Raw genomic sequence first — 22,256 nt, forward strand, 5'->3', positions numbered from 1 at the left:
CTATTGGCATGGGCCAACACGTGGTCGAAACAGAGGAAGAGAGAACAAAGGCAATACGAGCAGAGGACGTGGAAGCTTTCATCGTCAATGAAGAACCGGCACGGGCGAGCATGGAAACTCAAGAGCAGGCATATGGACAGCAACGGCGCACGCAGCAAACAGCAGTGAGACGAATGAAATAAGTAAGAACGAAATAGTGTGGCTATTAGATAGCGGTTGTACCGATCACATAATTAATAATATAAATTATTTCGATAAATCTATCGACCTAAAAGAACCGGTAAATATATATTTAGGCGATGATAGATCGATAAAAGCGACAAAAGTTGGGAATGTTATAAGTTATTTTGAAGCATTCGGAAAACAAAATAAAATAAATATGAGGAAAGTATTTTACGCGAAAGAAATGTCCGCAAATTTGATTAGTTTAGGTAAACTAACAGACAATAAGAATACGGTTATTTCCAAAGAAAATATTGCGAAAGTAATAGATGAGGATAATATACTTACAGCTGTAGCGTTCAAAGAGAATGGGACATATAGAATAAAAAGTATATTGAAAGGGAAGAAGCACTTAGTAAACAGCGCCGAACGTAGTGGTATGAGTAAAAAGGAAAGATGGCATAGGATGCTAGGACACGTAAATTTTAAATATTTAGAGATTTTGGGTAAAGAGCAGCTAGTGACTGACATACCGAATGAATTTGAAAAGGAACTTTTGAAATGTAGGGTGTGTATAGAAAGCAAAATGCATAACTTACCTTTCAAAAATAATCGAACTAAGACTAGGGAAATAATGGAAATTATTCATATGGACGTATGTGGTCCCTTTAAGACTACCGGATTCAATGGAGAAAAATATTTCATTTCATTTATCGATGATTATAGTAAAATAGCTAGGATCTATTGTATAAAATCAAAAGATGAGGTCTTTGATTCTTTCGTACAGTTCGTAAATGAAGCCGAAAATTTAACGGGCAAGAGGTTAAAAATATTAAGATGCGATAATGGTAAAGAATATTTAAATAATCGAATTTATAAATTTGCTAGGGATAAAGGTATAAGAATAAATAATTGCCCAACATACGTACATGAATTAAACGGGACAGCGGAAAGGTATAATAGAACAGTGATGGACATGGCGCGTTGCTTGTTAGCGGAAGCGAAAGTACATAAAAGGTACTGGCCGGAAATAGTTTGTACAGCGGAATAACACCAGCTCGGATAAATGACCCTCTAACTTACCTTTGTCCTCATCGACGTCAGTGATTTTAAAGCTAGTTATAAAGTGCACTTCTCAGCCAGCGTCCACGGCAGTCAATATTATTTAACGGGTCTTAACGCGATGTAAAAAGGGAAAAAGGAGGAAAGAAGGAACAGGGAAGCAAAGAGGAAAAACGAATTTTTCATTTTCTCGAAACTGGATCAAGTTTCAGGCTGCTCGCCAAAGAGTCTGTAGCTAACGAGACAAGATTAGACAAACCACGCTTTAAAATTCCCACAGAACTATAATAATCCTCGAAATCAATACGATTCGTCGATCCATCGCCTGATTAAAAAATGAGATAGTATGAAGCTCACTAGTCGGCCTTTGAACTTTCAATAGTGATTCTCTGTAAATGCTTGAAATTGACGCTTGGATTCTTTCCAGATTAACTAGCTTTGACCCTCCCTCCCTTTATCTATTTTCTTAGATCGACTTAGACTGCCACAACATATTATCTTTCTTCTTTTCTTTTCTTTTGATCTTTTAAAGCCCTAAATCGCTGGCTATTTTGTATACTATATATTTTGTACACTCAATTACTCTGTAAGTCATAAGTACATATGTTTTACAACGTTATTTGTCATATTTCAGTTAAACCCCAGAAAAGCCAGAAATATATTTGCAGCGTGTTTTAACGCGTCCCTGGCAAAGATCTGAAAAACGAGTTGCGACACAATTTAAAGCGACAAATAGCACCGCGTATCTCGTTGTGGTAACACACGGTTCGCCAGCTTTTTAAAAGCGCTCTCCGTTTGCTTTTTCCTCTCTTCCCTGTCTCTTCGTTTTTTCTTAACGAACAAAACCATTTTCGCGAGGACGAGAGTACGGAAATGACGTACTGGCAATTTTGTTTTGTGATAATACAAGCAGCTTGGTTTCAGTGAATTAAACTTGGGCCCAAGCTTCTACTTATCCCTACCTTCCTTTCCTTTATTTTCCCTTCTATATCCCGTGTTACTCGTGAAGACGAATAATGGTTCAGATAGATGATAGGCAGATTTTCGAGAACTAAATAAATATACGGTCGCGGATCGGTATCCTTTACCCCTCATTGCGGATCGAGTCGCGAGATTGCAAAAGCGAGATATTTTATTATTCTGGACATGGCCGGTGGGTTTCTCCAAATCCCTATTCATCCTAATTCTAGGAAGTATACAGCATTGATTACCCTTGATGAACAATTTGGATAATAAGTTGTTGTTTTCTTCGAATTCTTTTGTGCCTTTGTTCGATCCATTCTAAGTCGATCTAAGAAAATAGATAAAGGGAGGGAGGGGCAAAGCTAGTTAATCTGGAAAGAATCCAAGCGTCAATTTCAAGCATTTACAGAGAATCAAGCGGGCTGGTTAAGGTCGTGAGTTGAGCAATTATCCCGCGTTAGGTTCAATCAGGTTAGTCCCACGCGAAATTGATCCAACCATGCGAAAACGAGTGTATTCTGATTTCTGTTGCAGATACTTCTGGCTTGTGCATTTCTTTTCGCTTTTCGTCGCTACTTACGACTCTTACGACTTACGTCTTACGACTAGGAACATGTATTGCAGTTTGAAACTTTACATGAGAATGATGATGATTGCGGTCTGTATACCGCCAGCATTTCTTTTCATCCTTCCATTACAGACTGGTAAGTTGATACTGATTAATTATGCGATCGAAATCCTATATAATGGCTACAAAAAATATTTGCATCATTATTCTCGTTTCCTAATGAATCGCTGTTTTAATCAAGTTTTATATTGCATCAAATTTCTGTAGTTACACGAAAGTACTAAATTATAGAAAACTTGATATACACGGATTTAATTAATTGATAAATTAGTCAATATATAGGCATTATTATTTCACGTGAAATTTTACAACGTCAAAAACCTAATATTCCTGTACGAGCAGTATTAATCACAAATTGTGAGAATGCCTACTGATAAGGAAGAAAGATAATATAGAAAACGCAGACTTGTGGAAAGAGAATCCCTGACATTAGACACGAATACGCGATTTCACGAAATATTTTATGGTATATCTAAGATAGAGAATATATATAGAGTACATATAAGTATATATAGAGTAAGAATATATATATAGAGTATATATAAGTACCAAAAATACATCCTAAGACGTGTATGCGATCTACGCTGTATGGGACGTGTTATAAATGGTTTCCGCCACTCAACCGCATTTGAATTTGTGAACACGATCGAACAATTGACACGAATTATTAATTCCCGTCTCTACTCTAGTAACGATTTGCTTTGGAACGAGGTCGAATCGTTCTGATTCCGCGCATGATTAACAAATAATTACAGAGGACATCAATTACTTGGATGGTCTTCCTGAAACTTGATCCAGTTTCGAGAAAATGAAAAATTCGTTTCTTCTCTTTACTTCCCTGTTCCTTCTTTCCTCCTTTTTCCCTTTTTACATCGCTTTGTTTTACATCGCAATTTACATTTATTTGTAAAGTTTGAATCTCCTCGATATTGAAGATGTTGAAGCTGCAAGTATGTATTTCATTTTAATCCATTCGAGACCGAGATTTAATTGTAAGACGATACCTAGGTGTCGGTACGATCTGAATGTTTAGTTGGAATGATTCTGTGTTTTACTCTCTCCAGGGTATCCTTTTCATACTTTGATTTTAAATCGATGACAATCTTATATAGTATGCCTCATATTTTTTTTTTTTTTTTTTTTTTTTTTTTTTTTGATATCGGTGACTGCCATATTCTCTTGAGTTTCCAAATCGTAAAGAATCTTTCCCCAGGGATTGGTCAACTGTGTATGCCCCCATGCGACGTAACTTGCTGAAGGAACACGAGCCGGTGATATGCAGGCAACGTATAATTGATTATCATTCGCTCTGGAACGCTGAAGTAATGACCAGTGCAGTGGTCCAGTGGTCATATTGAATGCCGCTGGATATATCAGCATTTGGCAACCTAACCCAGAGAAGCAGGAAATATGAAGCCACCGAATACCAATTAACTTCGTAGTTGCACGGTTCACATTCCATCATTTCTGAATATGCGAGAACAGTCCTCTTATTGTGCTTTTAATTCTTTTATTTGTTTCATTTTCAGCAAATATACTGGTTTTTTAAATTAAGCTTCTTTTTATACAGAGTTACAGATTATATTAATTTTATATAGAATATATTTAAGAAAGATATTTAATTTTTTGCTAGTTAAGTATTGATCGATTAAGTTACTGTACCTTTGTTACGATAAATGCGTGCCATTTCCTCGAATCTAATATCATAGCAAATGCCAATACCTATTTTGCAGCCCTTCACGTCGAACGTCGTTAGGGAGTTACCAGGACTGAGTGAATCACTCTCTCGAAAAGTAATCTTATTAGGAATGTCGATGTCGAATAGATGTACCTAATAACATAAAAATGTAGTCGCTAATTCTATTGCTGCAACTTTTGTAATTTAATATCAAAGTTACCAACTCCTAAACTTTAATTATTTTTTATTTAATAACTGACAGCGTTTTTATCACTTTCTTTTATTAAAAAATCTTATCATTTAATAATGTTTAAAAAGGAGAAAAAATAAGTATAATAATATTTTAAGTATGTGAAAAATTTATATTACACATTACAACAAAAATGGGCGTTTCCCGTATCATAACGTATTTTATAAACCGTAAATTATAGAATTGGTTATAGTATACGTATGTACATATGTATATTCCTAAATTATTCCTAGATAGAGTCACTTTCTTCACCCCAATATTTTCAAATTCAAAGCCATAAAGGAATATATTACTTACCTTTCGGTGTTTTGCTATCAAAGTTCCATCGGGACCCCAAATAGTACAGGTATTGTACAATTTAGCGCCCTCTATTTCAGGCATCGTACCACCAACTACATAGATGTTGTTTTCTTTAGCTGCGTTCGATGAAGCAACGCTCGTTTCACCATCAGGAATACTCTCGACGTATTTTCGAAAGTACTCTGCATTGCAATATTTCAATTAATGAAAAATAACTGTCTTTTGTTCCAACCATAAATTAAATTGAAATGTTTGTCAGTTTTTTATTTTTTAAATTATTAAAATAACTAAGTTTTATATTTCGACTTAATTAAATATGCAATTACTTAGCTAATAGTATATATAATAAATTGTTTCTACAGGTTCAAAATGAAAAATGAATATTTAGAAATATTTAATTACGACAATGCTATTTGTGTTAGCATCAGTGGCTTGTTACTCAACGACTTTGCTAGTACTTTTTCAAACATAAAGTTAGTTTTCAATTAACACTTATACTAGAGGCGGAATTATAAATGCAAAATAATTGATAATACTAATTTATAAGTACCTAATTATTAGTATCTTAAAAAATATATTTATACAAAAATCACGATAATCATGAAAATGGGGAAATCCTATATTCTCGAATCAATTCACAATTTATTTTGTATATTAATTAGATTCCGCGCTCATCAGTACGTACTCACTGGCGACATCGAGAAAATGTATCGGCAATTCCTCGTACGACCAGAGGATCGGAAATATCAAAGGATATTATGGCGCAGCGCGAGAGGAGAAACAGAAACATATGAGCTTAACACCGTAATACTCTTATCATAGAAATAGAAGCAGTCCTCAATTCCCGCCCGCTAACTCCTATCTCCACCGATCCAAATGATCTCCTAGCCCTCACTCCCGGACATTTCCTCATTGGCGATTCATTAATGTGCTTACGTGATCGAGATTTCAGAGACATTCCATCGAACCGACTCTCCAAATGGCAGCATATCCAACAGCTTAAACAACATTTTTGGAACCGCTGGCATAAGGAGTATTTGAACGAGCTAACCAACCGCAATAAATGGAGCAAGGGTGGACACAGCATCCAAAAGGGCACAATCGTCATCCTCAGAGAGGACAACGTTCCCTCCATGCATTGGCCTCTGGGCCGAGTTATCAAGGTTCATCCAGGCGCCGATGGTGTCATCCGGACAGCTACAGTTCAGACGGCAAAGAGCATTTTGGATCGGGGCGTCAAAAGGCTTGTCCCACTGCCAATTCAACCCGATCTCGAGAAACCCGAACAACTAGCCACCGAGACGAAATAAGATGGGAACTTCAACCACACCTCCCTAGTTTGATCGGTACCCTCTCAACGGGGGGAGAATGTTACGCCATGCGGCTTACCATAGGTCATATTCTTAACTATCGATCGCGGCACTATAATGTCGCAGACGGATCGTCGCGTCTGCCCGGCAAACAAACATTGTAGTGGCAAGCGCATGGTTCATTAAGCAGGGCGACTTCCAGAAACGTCGACTCGTGGCCCGTATTTTACCTCGCAGTAAAAGAATGTGGCGTGATCCGAACGTAGTGGGGGTCACCTTCCAGAAAAAACGAAAAAAATCGAAAGGCGTTCAGAACTTTTCCAGAAGTCGAACCGTCAACACATGTGGTATGTCGCGCATTACTTATCAACCAAAACGCAGTTACATTTTTTTTGTTCCATTTATATCTTTCTAGTTAATAAGTTGTTGAAATAAACATTAATTTATTTGTGTTAATTCTGTGGAATTTCATTGAACTACCCTTATTATCATAATCGAAATAAGGGGATCGATCAGTTCGTGGCGTCGATTATTTAATCGTAACGGGAACTTACAACTCTCGTTGACGTGCTATCTCGCGATCGCGTCTCTCCGCGAACGGTCGAAACAAAATGATTCACTAAAAACTGTCCTGAATTCCTAAGAATTTATTTACCGCAAAACTGACAAAGTGTTTATTTAAAAAATGAGGTTGAAGGTAGTCCTTTTCTTTCATTTCATTCATTTTCATTTTCTTTCTTAAGTATGGCTAACACAATATCTAATCAATTAAAATTTTATATTTTCACGTGAAAAGTTTCTTTAGATAATTATTATCAACATGATGACTAACTCTTACGGATTAATACGTGTCTGTAGGGCAATCCGGTGGACTTGATCGGCTTTTTACTTCGAAAGTTGAGTAATCGGTGTCGCTTTCTTACGCATCTTTGAACTGTATAAATGTTTTAAAATTGTTTGATCCAGAATGTACCACACCGGACAATCAAGAAGGCAGGTGCCTTGACTACAGAAAATGTAAACCTCTGCAAGAAATATGGCAGATACAGTACCGTACAGCCACCGATTTTTATAGACGATCAGTGTGCAGATACCAGGGCAATGTTACGATCGTTTGCTGTCCGAACGATCCAAACAAAGAGAAGAGAGAAATTTTAATAAAAACTGTGTATAAGTATAAGGCTTTGCGACCACCATACTGTGGTTTTAGCAACGTCTCTCATACCAGGGTGGTGGTCGATGGTAAACCAGCTGAACTTGGTACGTTTTATGTCTTTCTTTCCGATTAATAATAAGCCATTTACTGCAAAGAATGAACTTTAAAGGCATTAAACAGCACATCAATGTACATTTCAATTAGACTAAATAATAATGCTATGATTTTATCGGTAGTAACTTTACTTATTAACTTGAATTATTTCTTTCTTTTACTTCATGTTAGGAAGAGTATCTTTTTGCTCGAAATAAAAAATTGATATAGGAGTAATAATATGGATAGAGATCAAAAACTGTTAGGGCAGAAATTACACGTTTGAACTTTATAGTTCAGTATAGTTCAAATAGAAATTATATAGAATTATTTAATAATTTGTATTCCACTGGAATAAAAATTTAATTTCTGTCTTTATCAAATCTCTATTTCAGAGTATTTGTACGTATGTACTTATCGTCTGCTGTATGATCGAATATCGAATAGGTAATAATCGTTGTTACTCGTTATGTGAGAAAAAATTATGTATATTCACAACTATGACTATTGCATTTTAGGCGCTTGGCCATGGATCGTTGCATTAGGTTTTCGTAATCCCCGAAACCCAGACAAACCACTATGGAAGTGCGGAGGTTCCCTGATATCGGCTAGGCATGTTTTGACCGCAGCACATTGTGCACATATGGATGGAATAGAAAACATACACAATCATAATATTGCCATTCTTAGATTGGTGGAGGAGGTGCCATTTTCGAGTAAGTCCTCAAATATATATATATATATATATATGCTATTGAGTATTACTGAAGTATCATATCCTGAAATTTCTTACTGTACACATATATTGTGTCATAAAGCGTGTACAATTCTTTCTCATACTTTTGGTCATTCGTTTCCTGCATTTTCATTTATTTTTTTATTTTTCAGGGTACGTATATCCCATTTGTACGAAAGAGCTCCTGCGAAAGAGCAACTTCGTCGGCTATAACCCCCTTGTTGCTGGATGGGGAGCATTAAGATATAGTAAGTGATATCAATTTTATAATAAAATTAAACAGTTCCAGTCTTAAATATCTTTCTTATTTTCTTCGTAGGACGACCACGACGTAATGCATTAATGGAAGTACAAATGCCAGTGATTAAGAACGCCGAATGCAAAATAGCTTATTCCAAATTTCCTAATGCACCTGATGTCACTGATGGTATAATATGCGCAGAACGTGCTCAGGGTGGAAAGGATTCTTGTACGGTAATTAAGTTACAGAGTTACTACAAACTATACGGTATCTGAAGACACGTCAATTCGAATTAACATCAAATCGACGTCTTAAACATTAAAAATAATAGATAAACACAATTTAATAGTTTTGCCCACTTCTCACACCTCGTTATGGTATTTAATCTAATTTCCTCCTAATCTTAGTTTTGCTCAAAATACATATAACATGTACGTTATAAATTGGAGTATTTCAATACACAAATCAATAGAAGATTATTACTGTATATAAGTATAATTTCAATACAATTCGATCGATATATTTCAGTATCTTTGATTAAAAATTTAACGATCCTTTCAGGCTGACCGCGGCGGACCACTGCTGATACAACATGAATTAACCTCGTATTTAATAGGTATTGTGTCTTATGCTTATAAGTGCGGCACAGCTGGGTATCCCAGCGTTTACACTAGGGTCACATCGTACCTTGACTTCATTCTCCAAGCGATGCAATAATATGATATTACTGTTCCATAAATATCATTGTGTAAAAAACGTAAAGTTGGATTTTCTTATTGTGGAGATAAGAAACAGCTCAAATTTACATTGTTTTGTACGTTACAAATTATAGGCTTAAAATGTACGAAATGTAACTTTGAAACGACACTAATTTTTTACGCACGATAAACCTCCACGACTTAGGTATGTAAAGATGATAAACGTATATTAATTCTATTAATTTGGTAATAATAAACCAACTTTCTGAGAAGTTCTGTAAATTTCGTTTCTGTTGTATCAAGAGAATAATGGAATATTCCACTTAGATCGTATACTTTTTGTATGTACGTACAAAATTTTCCGGCTAATCTAAAACGCTTCATAAGATAGAGAGCTTCTGGAAATTCGGACACAGAGAGTGCATAAAATACACGATAAGTCTCGTGTCTTTCAAAATTACTTTTTATTCGCTAAAAACGTCCTGTGTACTCATGCAATCACATGCAACCTCGAAACTTCACTTATTTTTTATCACTTTCCAATTCAATACACAGTTTCTGCATTTTTGACTATATGTAAGAGAAATTTCCATTCAGCCAAAGGTGTACTTACAGATTATAGATTCCTATACGACTCTCAGTAAAAATTTATCCGCACTCCAGATAGTTAAAACTTCTGTCGACCGTATTGATCCATCTGCACTCTTCGTATGACGTCAATATCTGTTCAGTGCTGCTGCGCAGGTTTCTTTGTGTTACGTCAATTCGTTTGTGACCGTTGCGCGAGTAATGGCGCTTTGCAATGGTGATTTGCAGGAAAACAGTGCAGAATGCTGTGATTCGTTTCTTGTGGTCGGAGGTTATGTTTGATGCCTATATTTATCAAAGATTTAATGCACATTATGGAGAAAGTGTTTTGTCACGAAGTGTGTTTGAATGGGCACAAAGGTTCAAAGAAGATCGCACAAGTGTTATGAAAAAACAGGTGGACGCCCGTCCACATCCACGTTGACAACATTGAACGTGTTCATGAACTTATGCTCTATGGAATAGACGAGTGACACTGGATAATGTGGCAAATCATTTGCAAATCAGCCACGGCTCTGCTTATGCAATAGTGCACGACAGATTTGGGTTTTAAAAAGTTTGTGCGAGATGGATGCCGAAAAAGCTGATGAAAAGGTGAAGACGACGATGCATTCGTGGTTCGCAGCTCAGCCCAAAACATTTTTTAATGAGAAAATACGAAGGTCCTTCGGCAAATGGACAAAGTGTATACAGAAATCGAGTGATTATGTCAAAAAATGATGTATGTCTTTTTTGACAATTGCTTAAAACAAATTCTACACCGACAGAGCGGGTAACTTTTTACTCACCCTCGTAAGACACTTAAATTTCCAATCTATTATGATGAATAAAAGAGCTTATACTATTAAATCTAATTGTATTTTGTTGCATGAGAGTACACGTGTATGTGATGTACATTACCTTTATATCCCCTTGAACGCTTCAATATTGCGCATATATACTATATTTTGTACAGCTTCTATAAAATTTCGTATGTTTGTTTAGGCTGTTAATCTAGAGGCTGGAGTACAAAGAAGTGGCACAATGATGTGGGCTGATGACATTTATAATTATCAAGGAATCACCCCTACATTCGCTCAGGTATATATCGTTGACTATAATGTATTTAACATATATGATTGTTAGAATATTAATAATTAATTTTTAATTCTATCAGAATTTTAATGAAACTGTCCCTTGGGAAGGAAGAACTGATACCTTGATATCACGGTTTGTACATCCTATATATACGACAAATTTTAGAACATTATATAACGAAGAACCAGATCGTCGTGGCCATGTGATGTGAATAAAAGGACTTGAATTTGATGATATTTTTATAATGTTAGATAACATAACTAAGTATCTTCACAGTAAGATAGGATGACATGGTTTACATGATCTTAATGTTGTTCACTTGAGTGATGATATTATAAGGAAAAGTGTAATATCACAGGTAGGATGATTCATAATTTAGAACTACTAACTCATGTATGTATTAAAAATTAAAGAAATATATTAAATTTTATAGGATATTTATGTTTAGTAACCAGTAATTCAGAGATTGGTATTCATGGTTACTATAACGAGGCTGTAGAAACGCACCCTTTCTTCTTTGCAAATGGTCCTGTATTTATGTCTAAGCCGAAACTGGAACCTCTGAATAATTTAGATTTATTCTTGTTATTTTCTAAAATACTTATCTACAGTATACCATAAGGAATGATACCGTATCGCACCTAATCAAGTGCCTTAAGAAACATCAACAGGATATCACAGTAATCCCGTATCGACTGATATGTAAGTAAAAGTTATGTGTCATTGTTATACACAGTTATGTATTAGTGTTATACACAGTTATTTATCATTTTCTATTAATTCAGTTGTAGCCACTACAATATCTATGACACTGGTAGTAATTATGAGAACAATAATGATGTGTTCTATAAGAGGAAATGATGATTAGGAACAAAAACTTACAGGTAAGTCAAAGTATATGTTATTTGCCATTTGAAAAGAAAGTTACTAACTTGGAATTTTTTGATAAATAATAATTGTATCATACGTACTTTTGAATTCGTGCAAGAACATATGTAATTTTGAAGTAGTTATTATTAGGAAATTGTTAGACGCGAACAGTATGCGAAAAGTTAGTATGCAGTGTAATAATTATCAATCAAAACACAAGAATTAAATTCTTGAGGAAAAAATTTCCGGAATTTCTTATTTACATGATTATAAAGAAATCCATAATAAAAAGGAGCTGCTTTCTAATACTTCTCTTCCTTGTAATGCCTGCGTTAATAATAACGAGGTTCGACTTTTTGTTTTTAGAGGGATACTGGAAAATTTGAAAGTACAGTACCATTGGGAAGAAAATCACGATATTGAAAACGATATTTGCAAGTAAATTTCCAAAAAATCTGTTTTCAAATTTTCGCTTTCTATTTCACATTAAAAGAAAGGGAGGGCTGCCTTCTTTTTCTGCAAGACAAAACAAACATTCTGAATCTCGTATCAATGAATGATGTCAATAAGTTATTTTTCTTTTCAGATTGAACAATATTCCAGATTTATTCATAATTTCATACTACGCGAAGAATAGACTTTTCATAGGTATATAAAGGAAATATTAAGTATAGGAAAACTCTTTTTCGTTGTAGGTGACATATGCTTCACGGTTGAACACATGTATTTTTGAACACATATAAATGAAAAAGTACTCTTATGGAGAAAAAGAATTGATACCTTCGATTGACATTAGATAATGTATATAAACTTATGAACAATCACTATCAGTTTGTATCTTAGGTGCACACGCAGATTTGTTGGAGTTCTTATAAAATGTACTTCCTGTACGAACGTTTTATTCTTCCAAATTTTACGATACTATGTCTCATATAATAACTATATGGATTAAACGTAATATAAATGATCCGAAAATAGACTCGAACGACATTAATTGTCTTTCTATTTATACCAATATCGAAAATACAAGTAAAGCTGGAGCAATAGTATGCAAGAATGGACTATTTATTATTTTAAACCAAATCATAGCATATTCAGAATGCACAGTATTATCATGAAATGTAAATGAATCAGTTGTAAACGAACGATTTTACTGTAAAATCGTTGCCTCCTTTTTTTCATCTGAAATATAGCAGCAATGAGTACATTCTTTTAATATATAATAAAACGAGATATCTTTATAAAGTTACATATGTCATCACTGGTAACTGTTATCTCGTATGACACCAAATATACCGTTAGTATGGAATGATATTTTTATGAAGATATACTTTAATGATAGATTTTATGAATGAAACGTTATATAAGAAAAATTATCTCTTGTTATTCTATGAAGTGTAGTAGCTAATGAAGATTAATTTTACGAAGTATTAGAGCAAAAGAGAATTAAAAAATTAAAAAGATCTAAATAAGATTGTTCGTGTGGCTTAATTATCTCAATTCTGGTACACCACTTGTTACATTCTAACTAATTAGCGCTAAACAATAACTTGCAAATATTAAAGATATTAACACCTTAATATTAACACCTAAAGGTTTTCAGGAAATTTTATAATATTTGATTATTATATATCTAGTCATTGATTGATAAAATTTCTTGTATAAGCATAGATCGAGGTTGACGTCATACGCAGATTGCATTACAGGTATCGTTTTAATTTATTTTATGGCTAGAATCGTTTGAATATTATACGAATAATTATTTCCATTCGAACGATTAATAAATCACGTACCTATAAAAGATATATTATGAAAAAGACGTGACGAAACAAAAAAATATTGGAAATTCCGTTGTCATTAGATCAATTATTTTTGCAATGATTTTTATTTCCATGTAATTACATATGAAATGGGTAATTCATTAACATCTCCTCGAATCGAATATAATTCGTTACACTTCACAACGATTCAAATAATGGACGGGAAATATATAATAACTTTCCTGTCCTTGCGTTAAAATAGTACTGTACAAATCAGATGATACAACCTAACCCCAACCTAACCCCAAAAAACCCAATTACATCCACATTGCATGACAGCACACTTGCAATGGATTTTTGTGATTTCAATGTCACAGACAATGACACAACTAATCAGAACACGTTCGAGGCTACAGACATTGAAATTACCGCGTGTTTAATACGTTTAAAGCATAAATCTAAATTTCACGCGATTATTTCTTTGTACATTGTGAAACTCTTAAATTATCTTAATCGAATAAATAATCCTAATGTAATAAAACATCTTGAAATAGACCTAGATATCTGAAACAGAAACTCGAAGGATAAGAAATCCTAAAAGGTACTAATCCTAAAATAACAAACTCCTAAATAATAAACAAGTGATAAAACCTGTTATAAATAATAAACCTAATAAACCTTAGGAATAATCAAATCCTAACTAATCGAAAATAAAATAAGGCAAGCAATTCTTAATCTTTCAAGTAATTTTTCCGAAAACACAGAAAGATAGAGAAATTAAAAAGACGCAGCACAAATTGCAGCACAATGAAAGTTTCAGAGCGATGAATACGATCGTATTAAACTAAATAATTTTCAAAAGTGAAATTACACTGAAACGTATATCGATGATATTTGTCATTTCTACGATCTGTTTCGCTTGATCGTGCTTCTTTTCTGATGTAAATTCAATTTATAATACGAACTAAGTTTCCTTTATTATTATTAGTCCTGCGTCTTTTTAATTCGTCACTTCTTTTATTTCAGAACAATGACGGGCTCCAAGATGCTGTTCGGATGTTTGGCGTTAATTGCTTTTCTGCATCCATTAGTTCACGTTTGTACTTCGAGTAGTACAGCTCAAGGTTTGTACTTCGAGTTGTCTTTTTCCATGCACTTCAAATTCCAATACGATCTGGTCACGTGGCCTTCGTACAATTTCGAAATTTTACCTGTTTGGTAATCGTCAATGAAAAAAGAAGTTATGCGTGACCTCAACACATTGAAACAATTTTTATGATTTTTTATTTGCCGGTTGGTCAGCAAGTTAATGGAAAAATTTCACTTAACTATTCGCGTTAATTTCTTCGGTTTAACTTTTGGGAAATGCTTCGTTAGCTTCGGGAATATTCCAACGATTCGTTTTACGTACAAAATAAGCATGATAAATATTACATCACGGTAATGTAATATCGGAATATATTAAAGGTGTAATTTTGTTCGATTAATTATAATTTATTAATAATGGATTGAAAATACAGATATTAGTTAGACAGAGAAACGATGTTTGATTAACAGGAAAACTAAATGCAACGCTCGTATTTACAACAAATAACTTGACAACTATTTGGTAACTCTCTCTCTCTCCCTCTCACTCTCTCTCTCTCACTAGCAACTCTAACACTCGACAACACTCGCAACTCAATTCTAACGATTCTATGCTTCGACGTCTCGATCAACTCCGATTCTCGCAACACGCACACTTTTCGATTCGCCTTGGATAGCGAAACCGTCCTTCTTCTAACGCGTTTTTAAAACGCGATGGCGCTATCACTTTCTAAAAGCGTCGTCTTTACATTTCCGATGGCCACGGGCACACCCGACTGCCAGATATACAATGTATTATAAGAGTATCATTACCATACTTTTCATGAAAAGAGCAATTTTTCTTGATAACTATACTCTGTAACATAGATTGAAGTCGCTGATTTGATTCCTCTGATATCGTTGTCTTATGAGAGTCTCGCCTGGTCTTGATTGGTTCTGTTGACTCTTATCGTTGTGAAAAATCGATTCGTTGTGTACCTTTTTTGTATAGAGAATTATTTTGTGGTAGAATATAATGTTGTAATATTTGTGGTCTTTACTTTACTAATTTTGTCACTGAGCCGCTCTTTGGTTCGTTGAGCGATTCATATTCCGCATATATTCCGTACTTGCTTCGCTTGGTACTTTTATAATTTTCGCAGTTACAATAAAAAATTTAATTCTTAACAGATTAAAGATTTAACCTCTTGCTTTATAGTGTACAATAATTTTTTTTTTTTTTTTTTTTTTTGTATAGGTTATGTGATCCATAGTTTGAGTAAGTAGTACATATATATATATATATATATATATATATATATATATATATATATATATATATATATATATATATTTACCTGACAAGCTTTCATTTCAATCTATATTTAAGATTAATATTTTATCAGTTTCTGTTCGTAACAACATCGAAGTAGTCAATAAGTTTGAAGAGTATAATTAAGGAAGTTATGAAGCAAGAGGTTAAGAACAAATTCTGAAAGAGGTTATGTACAACTCAGTAGTACTGCTTTACATTACTTTGCGAATTACTTTTCAAGCATAAAAATAGTTTAACAGCCACTTATAGTTACTTCCTTACCATTACATTCATTAAATTCGTTTGATTTTGTAAACAAAATAACCACTCTGACCAGTCTCTTATTTAAAATAGAATTATTTTGTCATATATCCAACAGTTTACTTTCTCTTCGTAAATATTATTAATAATTTTATCAATTTCGTATACTTCCATCCTTCGTATAAGTGACAATGAATCAGAAGAGTTTCATAGCAATATTGAACAACATACAGTCAACTACAACACCATTAGATACATCCACCATACAGTCAACTACAACACCATTAGATAACAGCAATACAATAGATTATAATTTTCTACGTGTCATTGATTCATCATCATCATTTTCCATTTTTTTAGCATATGTAAAAACGTATCTGACGTAATCTTACCTCGCTCTTTGAGTACAAAAATCCATTCAAATGAAACAAAGGGAAAAGAAATAAGAAAACAAACACTCACATACGAATCTTCATTACATAACTGTATGTACTCCTCGAGGTATAATTACTCAGACACGTTACAGCGTACCTTCTTCGTTCCCTGATGGCTGATGTTGATCGTTGACGTTTATAATGAAAGAATTTCGTCAACGGCGCCATTTGGATCCTTGTTGAAAAATTAAAATAGCCGCAACAGCACCATTAAGCTCATCACCCAGAGTAGCTCTTGTTGCTGAGTCGTGGAGGAATTATTATCATCAACGACATAAACTATACCAGTTCAGATCATCCAGAGAATAGAATAGAGACGTGGAAAAATGTAGTGCGATCATCGCAGTGGGAGGAAATAGGGGGATAGGGACCAAATGAATGAACGAGATGTTAAGGACAACTGACGATAAGTTCTTCTTTTGTCGAGAATTGCATGTTTGTGAATGGTTTGTGGGTGGTTAGGTGGAGAGAATTGAAGAGTTTGGAGGTGACTGGAGAAGTGTTTTGGGCAAGGTAGATTGCAGAATGGTTGCGGTAGCATTGTGTTAATTATGGGTTTGTACATGTAATCTTTGTATGTATCACTACATACAACCTAACGTATATTTTTAATAATACATCAGAGTTTTAGTTATTTCATAGCTATGAATTTTATACTCTATAATCTTGACGTTTTATTTCACAGAAGCGTTTGAATATCCATAAAAATTAAATGAACCAATGTATTCATTATCTTATAGAGAAGATATATTATTTTTAATTATGTTCCAATTATTTATCATGATCCTGATTTCCTTATTCTGAAAATTTGAAAGGAAGTTTTGTAGTTTGATACTTTCAGCGACAAAGGGTCAATATTGCTTTAGTATATTTCGTCACATATACATGTATATCTATATGTCGGAGATGAAAGGACACCGGAACCTTTGGATAGCCCCGCAACATTGCAATCTAAAGTCTACTATAACTGTAACTAAACTATTGTAGTTATTCAATCCGATTGTAATTGTTCGAGATTAGTGACGGTGAGCTTTGGCTCGAGGTGACAGTCTGTCGCCCAACGTAGCCGCGGTCAAGGGATGAACGCTTTGCCTAACAACAGGTATCGAGTAATTCTATAGCTCTCCTTAAAAGAAATATTCGTGGCGACACGCGACAATAAACATTCCAACGGTTTCTGTCCCGTGGCTCGCCACACGCAGACCCTATTCTTCGAGTAAGATGATTGCCAGATGTCGATGCGTCTCCGCAGTACATGTTCGGCTAGCCCGAGGGCCCGTTATAAATCTTAAGGTTTAGTTGACTAAAGTCCTTCAAACAGACAAACAGTCTTTGTCCCAACTACGGGAAGATAGGGGAAACATATTTTTCAACGAGCGGCGTCTCCCACTAGCAACTTTCCCTCGAGGGCGGCTAGCATCTTTTTCTAACCACCGATATGGAAATTGACCAATTAGCAGCAACGCCAATTTCCCTTACTTTCTGAACGAAGGCTTTTCTCGACGAATCCGATGATCTCGTGTCCTTAGACACACCCCATTATAGTTTTCCTCTGTGGCATCATCGGGACGGGAAAGGCATTCTCGCTCGTGATCTCACTGATGAAAGGAGTAACTCTTTACGATCAGTGAATATTACGCGTCCGACTTAGATTTTGTGAGTACGTTCATCTATCATCCCGTCGACCGCGGATTCGTTATTGAACCTAGGATCATTGTCATTAGTTTCTCGAGTACCTAACTACCGCGGTTACTTGTCCGGTTCTATAATAATCGTATTTGCACTAGTCAATGTCTTCTCTATTGCATAACGACAACGTGTAACCCAAACGAAGATTCGTTTCACGCCCCTAACCCTAATTCTAATGTCCGCTCCGACATATATATATATATATATATATATATATATATATATATATATATATATATCGTATATAAAACAAAATACATCTAAAAAATAATAATAATAAGGAACCTCTGATGGAAATGCCTCCGCAAACATTGTCCGAGCGACGATCACCGAAGCCTAGGGAAACAACAAAAAAGGAAAAAACATTAAAATCGCAAAAACAACCATAATATGCGAATATCCAAACTTACGAAAAATAACTCGAAGAAGGAGGTCCTTGTTGTGGGAGAGCAGCGGAATTGCGCGTGTTGCCCGAGCAAACATCGAGGTGATAATGATGCTGCAGCCGCCGGCCCTTGCACGCGCCGAAGAAACACGGGTAATTCCCACGGTACAAAACATAGAAGTTTCTCGCGGAAAAGACTAGATCAGCATGGAATGCTTCAAGCCTCCTAGACGCTAGCTCAGCAGAAGCACAGGACCGATAAAAACTAAGTCGAAATACGGAATTTACATTTTGTCACGTACGATTCCAAGAAACCCAAACTGCAACATCCCGATTCCCACGGAAGCGTACCCCCAGTGGACCACCACCCCGTGGGGGATGGCATTATAAATAAGCGAAGCAACATAGAGCAGCGCTCATTATTATTCTGGTGAACATTCTTATTACGCTCATTATATTTTGTGTTCATTGTTATTACGGATCATTCGTATTACGTTTATTATCCTTGCGTTCATTATTATAGTGATCATTGTTATTACCGTTCATTATTCTTGTGCTCATTATATTTTGTGTTCATTGTTACTACGTTCGTTATTGCGCTCATCATTGCGTTCAGAAATTTTGTATAGTATTTTGCGTTTCGGGGTCTTTAGTTTTTCGGTCAAGAAAAGAGAACCGCGACTAAGTAAAAGAAAGATTTTATCTTTGAAGTCCTCATTTCATCGCTTAGACAGAAACGCGCATTGTAATTGCGGTATTAATCCAGTTAGTAAATTGTTCAGTCTGTATCGAAATAGATAAATAAAGTAAAAGTTGATAGTAAACTATATTCGAGTTCAAGTAATAAACCCAACAAAAACTTCGACGACCACCGGAGCAGCTGAGGTAATGGCACCAGACAGCACCTACTCCTCAAGGTAAGAAAATTAATTTTGAAAATTTCCTTCTTCTCTGATAATCTCGTTGCCCTCGAGAATCGAATTAGAACTTCCTATCATCGATCTCGTTTTATTTTCGTGAACGGTTTTGAAGATAGAATCATTGTTTAAACTTTAAACAAAGGAGTTGTCCGCTGTGTCGGCTTGTGCGAACGGTATTTTCAGCTACTGAAACACCCACTGATCTTCGCATTCCTCCTCCCATTGTTGGCAAAATATTGTCCGTCTTTGGGCAAGGCTTGCGAAATCACACAAGTCCCGCACAGAGAGGACCATTAAATACATCGTCGGGGTCAATCGAAAATTAAGAGCAATACCGGCATTGCTATTAACCGATATTCTTGCCATCATTGCATGCGATTGTAAGAGAGAAATAGCAGAACAATTTCCCTTCGAAAATTTAACCAAAGGATCGTTCGCTGTGTTGGCTTGTGCAAACGGTGTTTTCGATTATCGAAAACACCCATCGATCTTCGCATTCCTCCTCCCACTGTTGGTAAAATATTACCCGTCTTTGGGCAAGGCTTGCGAAATCACACGAGTCCCACACAGAGAGGATCGTTAGAATCATCCTCGATTATTAAACTCAAAAGGCAAGAAAATCATGGTAACAGAATCCATCGTAGTAAATGAATTGAGTTTCGGTTCTAACGGCAAACTACTACAGCGAAATTAAAAGAGAAGAAGAAGTCAAACGTAAAAATAAATTTATATAAAACAACGAAAAATCTCACATTCCTATCCAATCCAGCAACGCTAAAATATATATATCCGGCTAATAAAATATATATAAAGGTAATAATCTAAGCAATTCTACATTCAAATAAAAATCCGTTTAACGAGGACAAATATTTATTGTTCCCAGCTTTAATCCTCTCCCGTGCCAATATCCCTGCACATAGCAGGTTAGCCGAAAAGTGGAAATCGTTTACCAGTTGCATTAAGCGTCAGTTAACGCTACCCATTAAACGAAAAAAGATAATAAAAAATAAAATATTTTGAAATAGTCCTTAGACTATTTCTGGTGGCAGCAACTACCGTATTAATTAGAAATCTAAATCAGTATTACATACACAATAATATCAATTCAATTTATTTCCCTTAAGATTAAATTCAAACTCAAACGAAAAAAAAAATTTTTCAGTAAAATTTAAACTTAAGATTTGATCGATTTAAACAAACAAATTGATACGTAACATTAGAGATTTAAATTTTTGGTGGCAGCGGTGGGATCCGCTTCACGGAGGATTAAAGTTGGTTTAAACGGTTCGATTCGCTCCACAAAAAATTAAAGTTGTTACGATTATCGATAAAATATATACCTAAGAAATAATGTCGACTAAATTAGAATCGTTGGACAAAGACATGATCTTGATGTTGTCGGAAAAACTTAAAGCAAAAAAAGAAATCAAGACACCCGTATCATCGCCGATAATTTCCCAAGCGACAATACCGATAGAAGTTAATCCCCAACCAATTAAGTTAAAAGATGCAATAGAGACAGTACCAGTGTTCGACGGACATCGACCCTCGGTATTTCGATTTTTAAGAGCATGCGAGCGCGCACGAAACATGGTTCCTAGGCATCAAGAATCTCAGTTAGTAAAATTATTAACGAATAAGCTTCGCGGACACGCATTTCTCGCCATAGAAGACACAGAAGTAATAAGTTTAAACGATTTCGGGAATAAATTAAAAGATATGTTCGGTCCGGGAAAAACGGTTAACGAATATAAAGGGGAATTAGCTACAATATTTCAACGACCAGGAGAAGATATTTTGGACTACATAGGACGCGTCAAAGATCTCAGACTGGCGATAACGAACGGGGAAAGGTACGAGTACGGCACCGTATTTCAAGATAGGATAGATCGAGACACGAGGGAAGCTTTCGTTAAGGGGCTTCCAAACGAGGTGTATTTACGAGTAAAGATAGCAGGATACCAATCCTTGGACGTTCCGCCGTCGCGGAAACATCTAAACAACCCGGGAATAGAAGAAAATGTTAGAAAAGAAGCAAGAGCAATAATTTGGGAAGAAAAATGCATAAATAAATACCTCGATAGAGATCTAAATCAAAAGAGAGATGCTGATCATTTCAACCAATCAACTTTTCAATGCAAACACCATTCCGTTGCTGTGATAAGGGATAATGTCACGTTAAATAATAAGAGGACGCACGGTGCCATAGACAGGATCATGAGTGAGAAATTTCCTGAGTTACCAAACAAGATAAATAATATTAGTGCCAAAGAACTTTCAGACGAAGCAGAAACTAGGAAATTGAACGACGAGACGACAGGCAATGCTTATCCACTGCATAATATCACAGAGATATTGGACCCGCTGGGAAGTGCGAATTGCCTCTCCACGTTCGACTTGGCAAAGATACAAAAGCAAGACTCCACGAATTTCGTGAATGTCTCAACCATAATAGGAAAAGAGATAGCGAGTGTATCTCACTCAAAAACTTCTATAAAACCATCAGAAGGAAACTTTATCGAACTCAAAGCCAAATCATTAAATTGCAAGGAAGATCACACTATAGAAAATAAAAATATAGCTATCCCTAAATCCAAAACAGAATCTATAAGCAA

At 35.2% G+C, this 22,256-nt stretch overlaps 2 protein-coding genes, 1 long non-coding RNA gene and 1 pseudogene across 5 annotated transcripts; 2 read left to right on the forward strand and 2 right to left on the reverse strand.

Moving 5' to 3' along the window:
* LOC126877126 (carcinine transporter-like) overlaps positions 1-22,256 on the forward strand; it is a 132,417-nt pseudogene that overhangs the window by 8,409 nt on the left and 101,752 nt on the right.
* LOC126877125 (omega-amidase NIT2-like) lies at positions 1,349-16,943 on the reverse strand. Of its 2 annotated transcripts, none has more exons than XM_050639953.1 (4): positions 16,745-16,943; positions 5,041-5,225; positions 4,478-4,646; positions 1,349-4,203 (listed from the first exon to the last, which is right to left on the reverse strand). In XM_050639953.1, exons 2-4 carry the CDS (start codon positions 5,122-5,124, stop codon positions 3,920-3,922), a joined length of 537 nt encoding a protein of 178 aa, XP_050495910.1. In that variant the 5' UTR covers positions 5,125-5,225; positions 16,745-16,943; the 3' UTR covers positions 1,349-3,919. The 2 variants fall into 2 exon arrangements, with proteins under 2 accessions (XP_050495910.1, XP_050495911.1); XM_050639954.1 differs by lacking the exon at positions 16,745-16,943 and adding an exon at positions 9,891-9,980.
* Positions 7,672-13,286, forward strand: LOC126877124 (venom serine protease Bi-VSP-like). Of its 2 annotated transcripts, XM_050639952.1 has the most exons (10): positions 7,943-8,049; positions 8,121-8,318; positions 8,491-8,586; positions 8,658-8,812; positions 9,141-9,195; positions 9,893-10,637; positions 10,850-10,945; positions 11,022-11,300; positions 11,376-11,644; positions 11,728-13,286. In XM_050639952.1, exons 1-6 carry the CDS (start codon positions 8,031-8,033, stop codon positions 9,919-9,921), a joined length of 552 nt encoding a protein of 183 aa, XP_050495909.1. In that variant the 5' UTR covers positions 7,943-8,030; the 3' UTR covers positions 9,922-10,637; positions 10,850-10,945; positions 11,022-11,300; positions 11,376-11,644; positions 11,728-13,286. The 2 variants fall into 2 exon arrangements, with proteins under 2 accessions (XP_050495908.1, XP_050495909.1); XM_050639951.1 differs by lacking the exon at positions 9,893-10,637 and having other exon boundaries at positions 7,672-8,318.
* LOC126877130 (uncharacterized) lies at positions 17,214-21,053 on the reverse strand. The gene is made up of 2 exons (XR_007694776.1): positions 18,622-21,053; positions 17,214-17,447 (listed from the first exon to the last, which is right to left on the reverse strand). It is a non-coding gene; the product is annotated as an uncharacterized LOC126877130 (long non-coding RNA).

The sequence above is a fragment of the Bombus huntii genome, unplaced genomic scaffold, assembly GCF_024542735.1.
Source record: "Bombus huntii isolate Logan2020A unplaced genomic scaffold, iyBomHunt1.1 ctg00000124.1, whole genome shotgun sequence".
NCBI classification, from domain to species: domain Eukaryota; kingdom Metazoa; phylum Arthropoda; class Insecta; order Hymenoptera; family Apidae; genus Bombus; species Bombus huntii.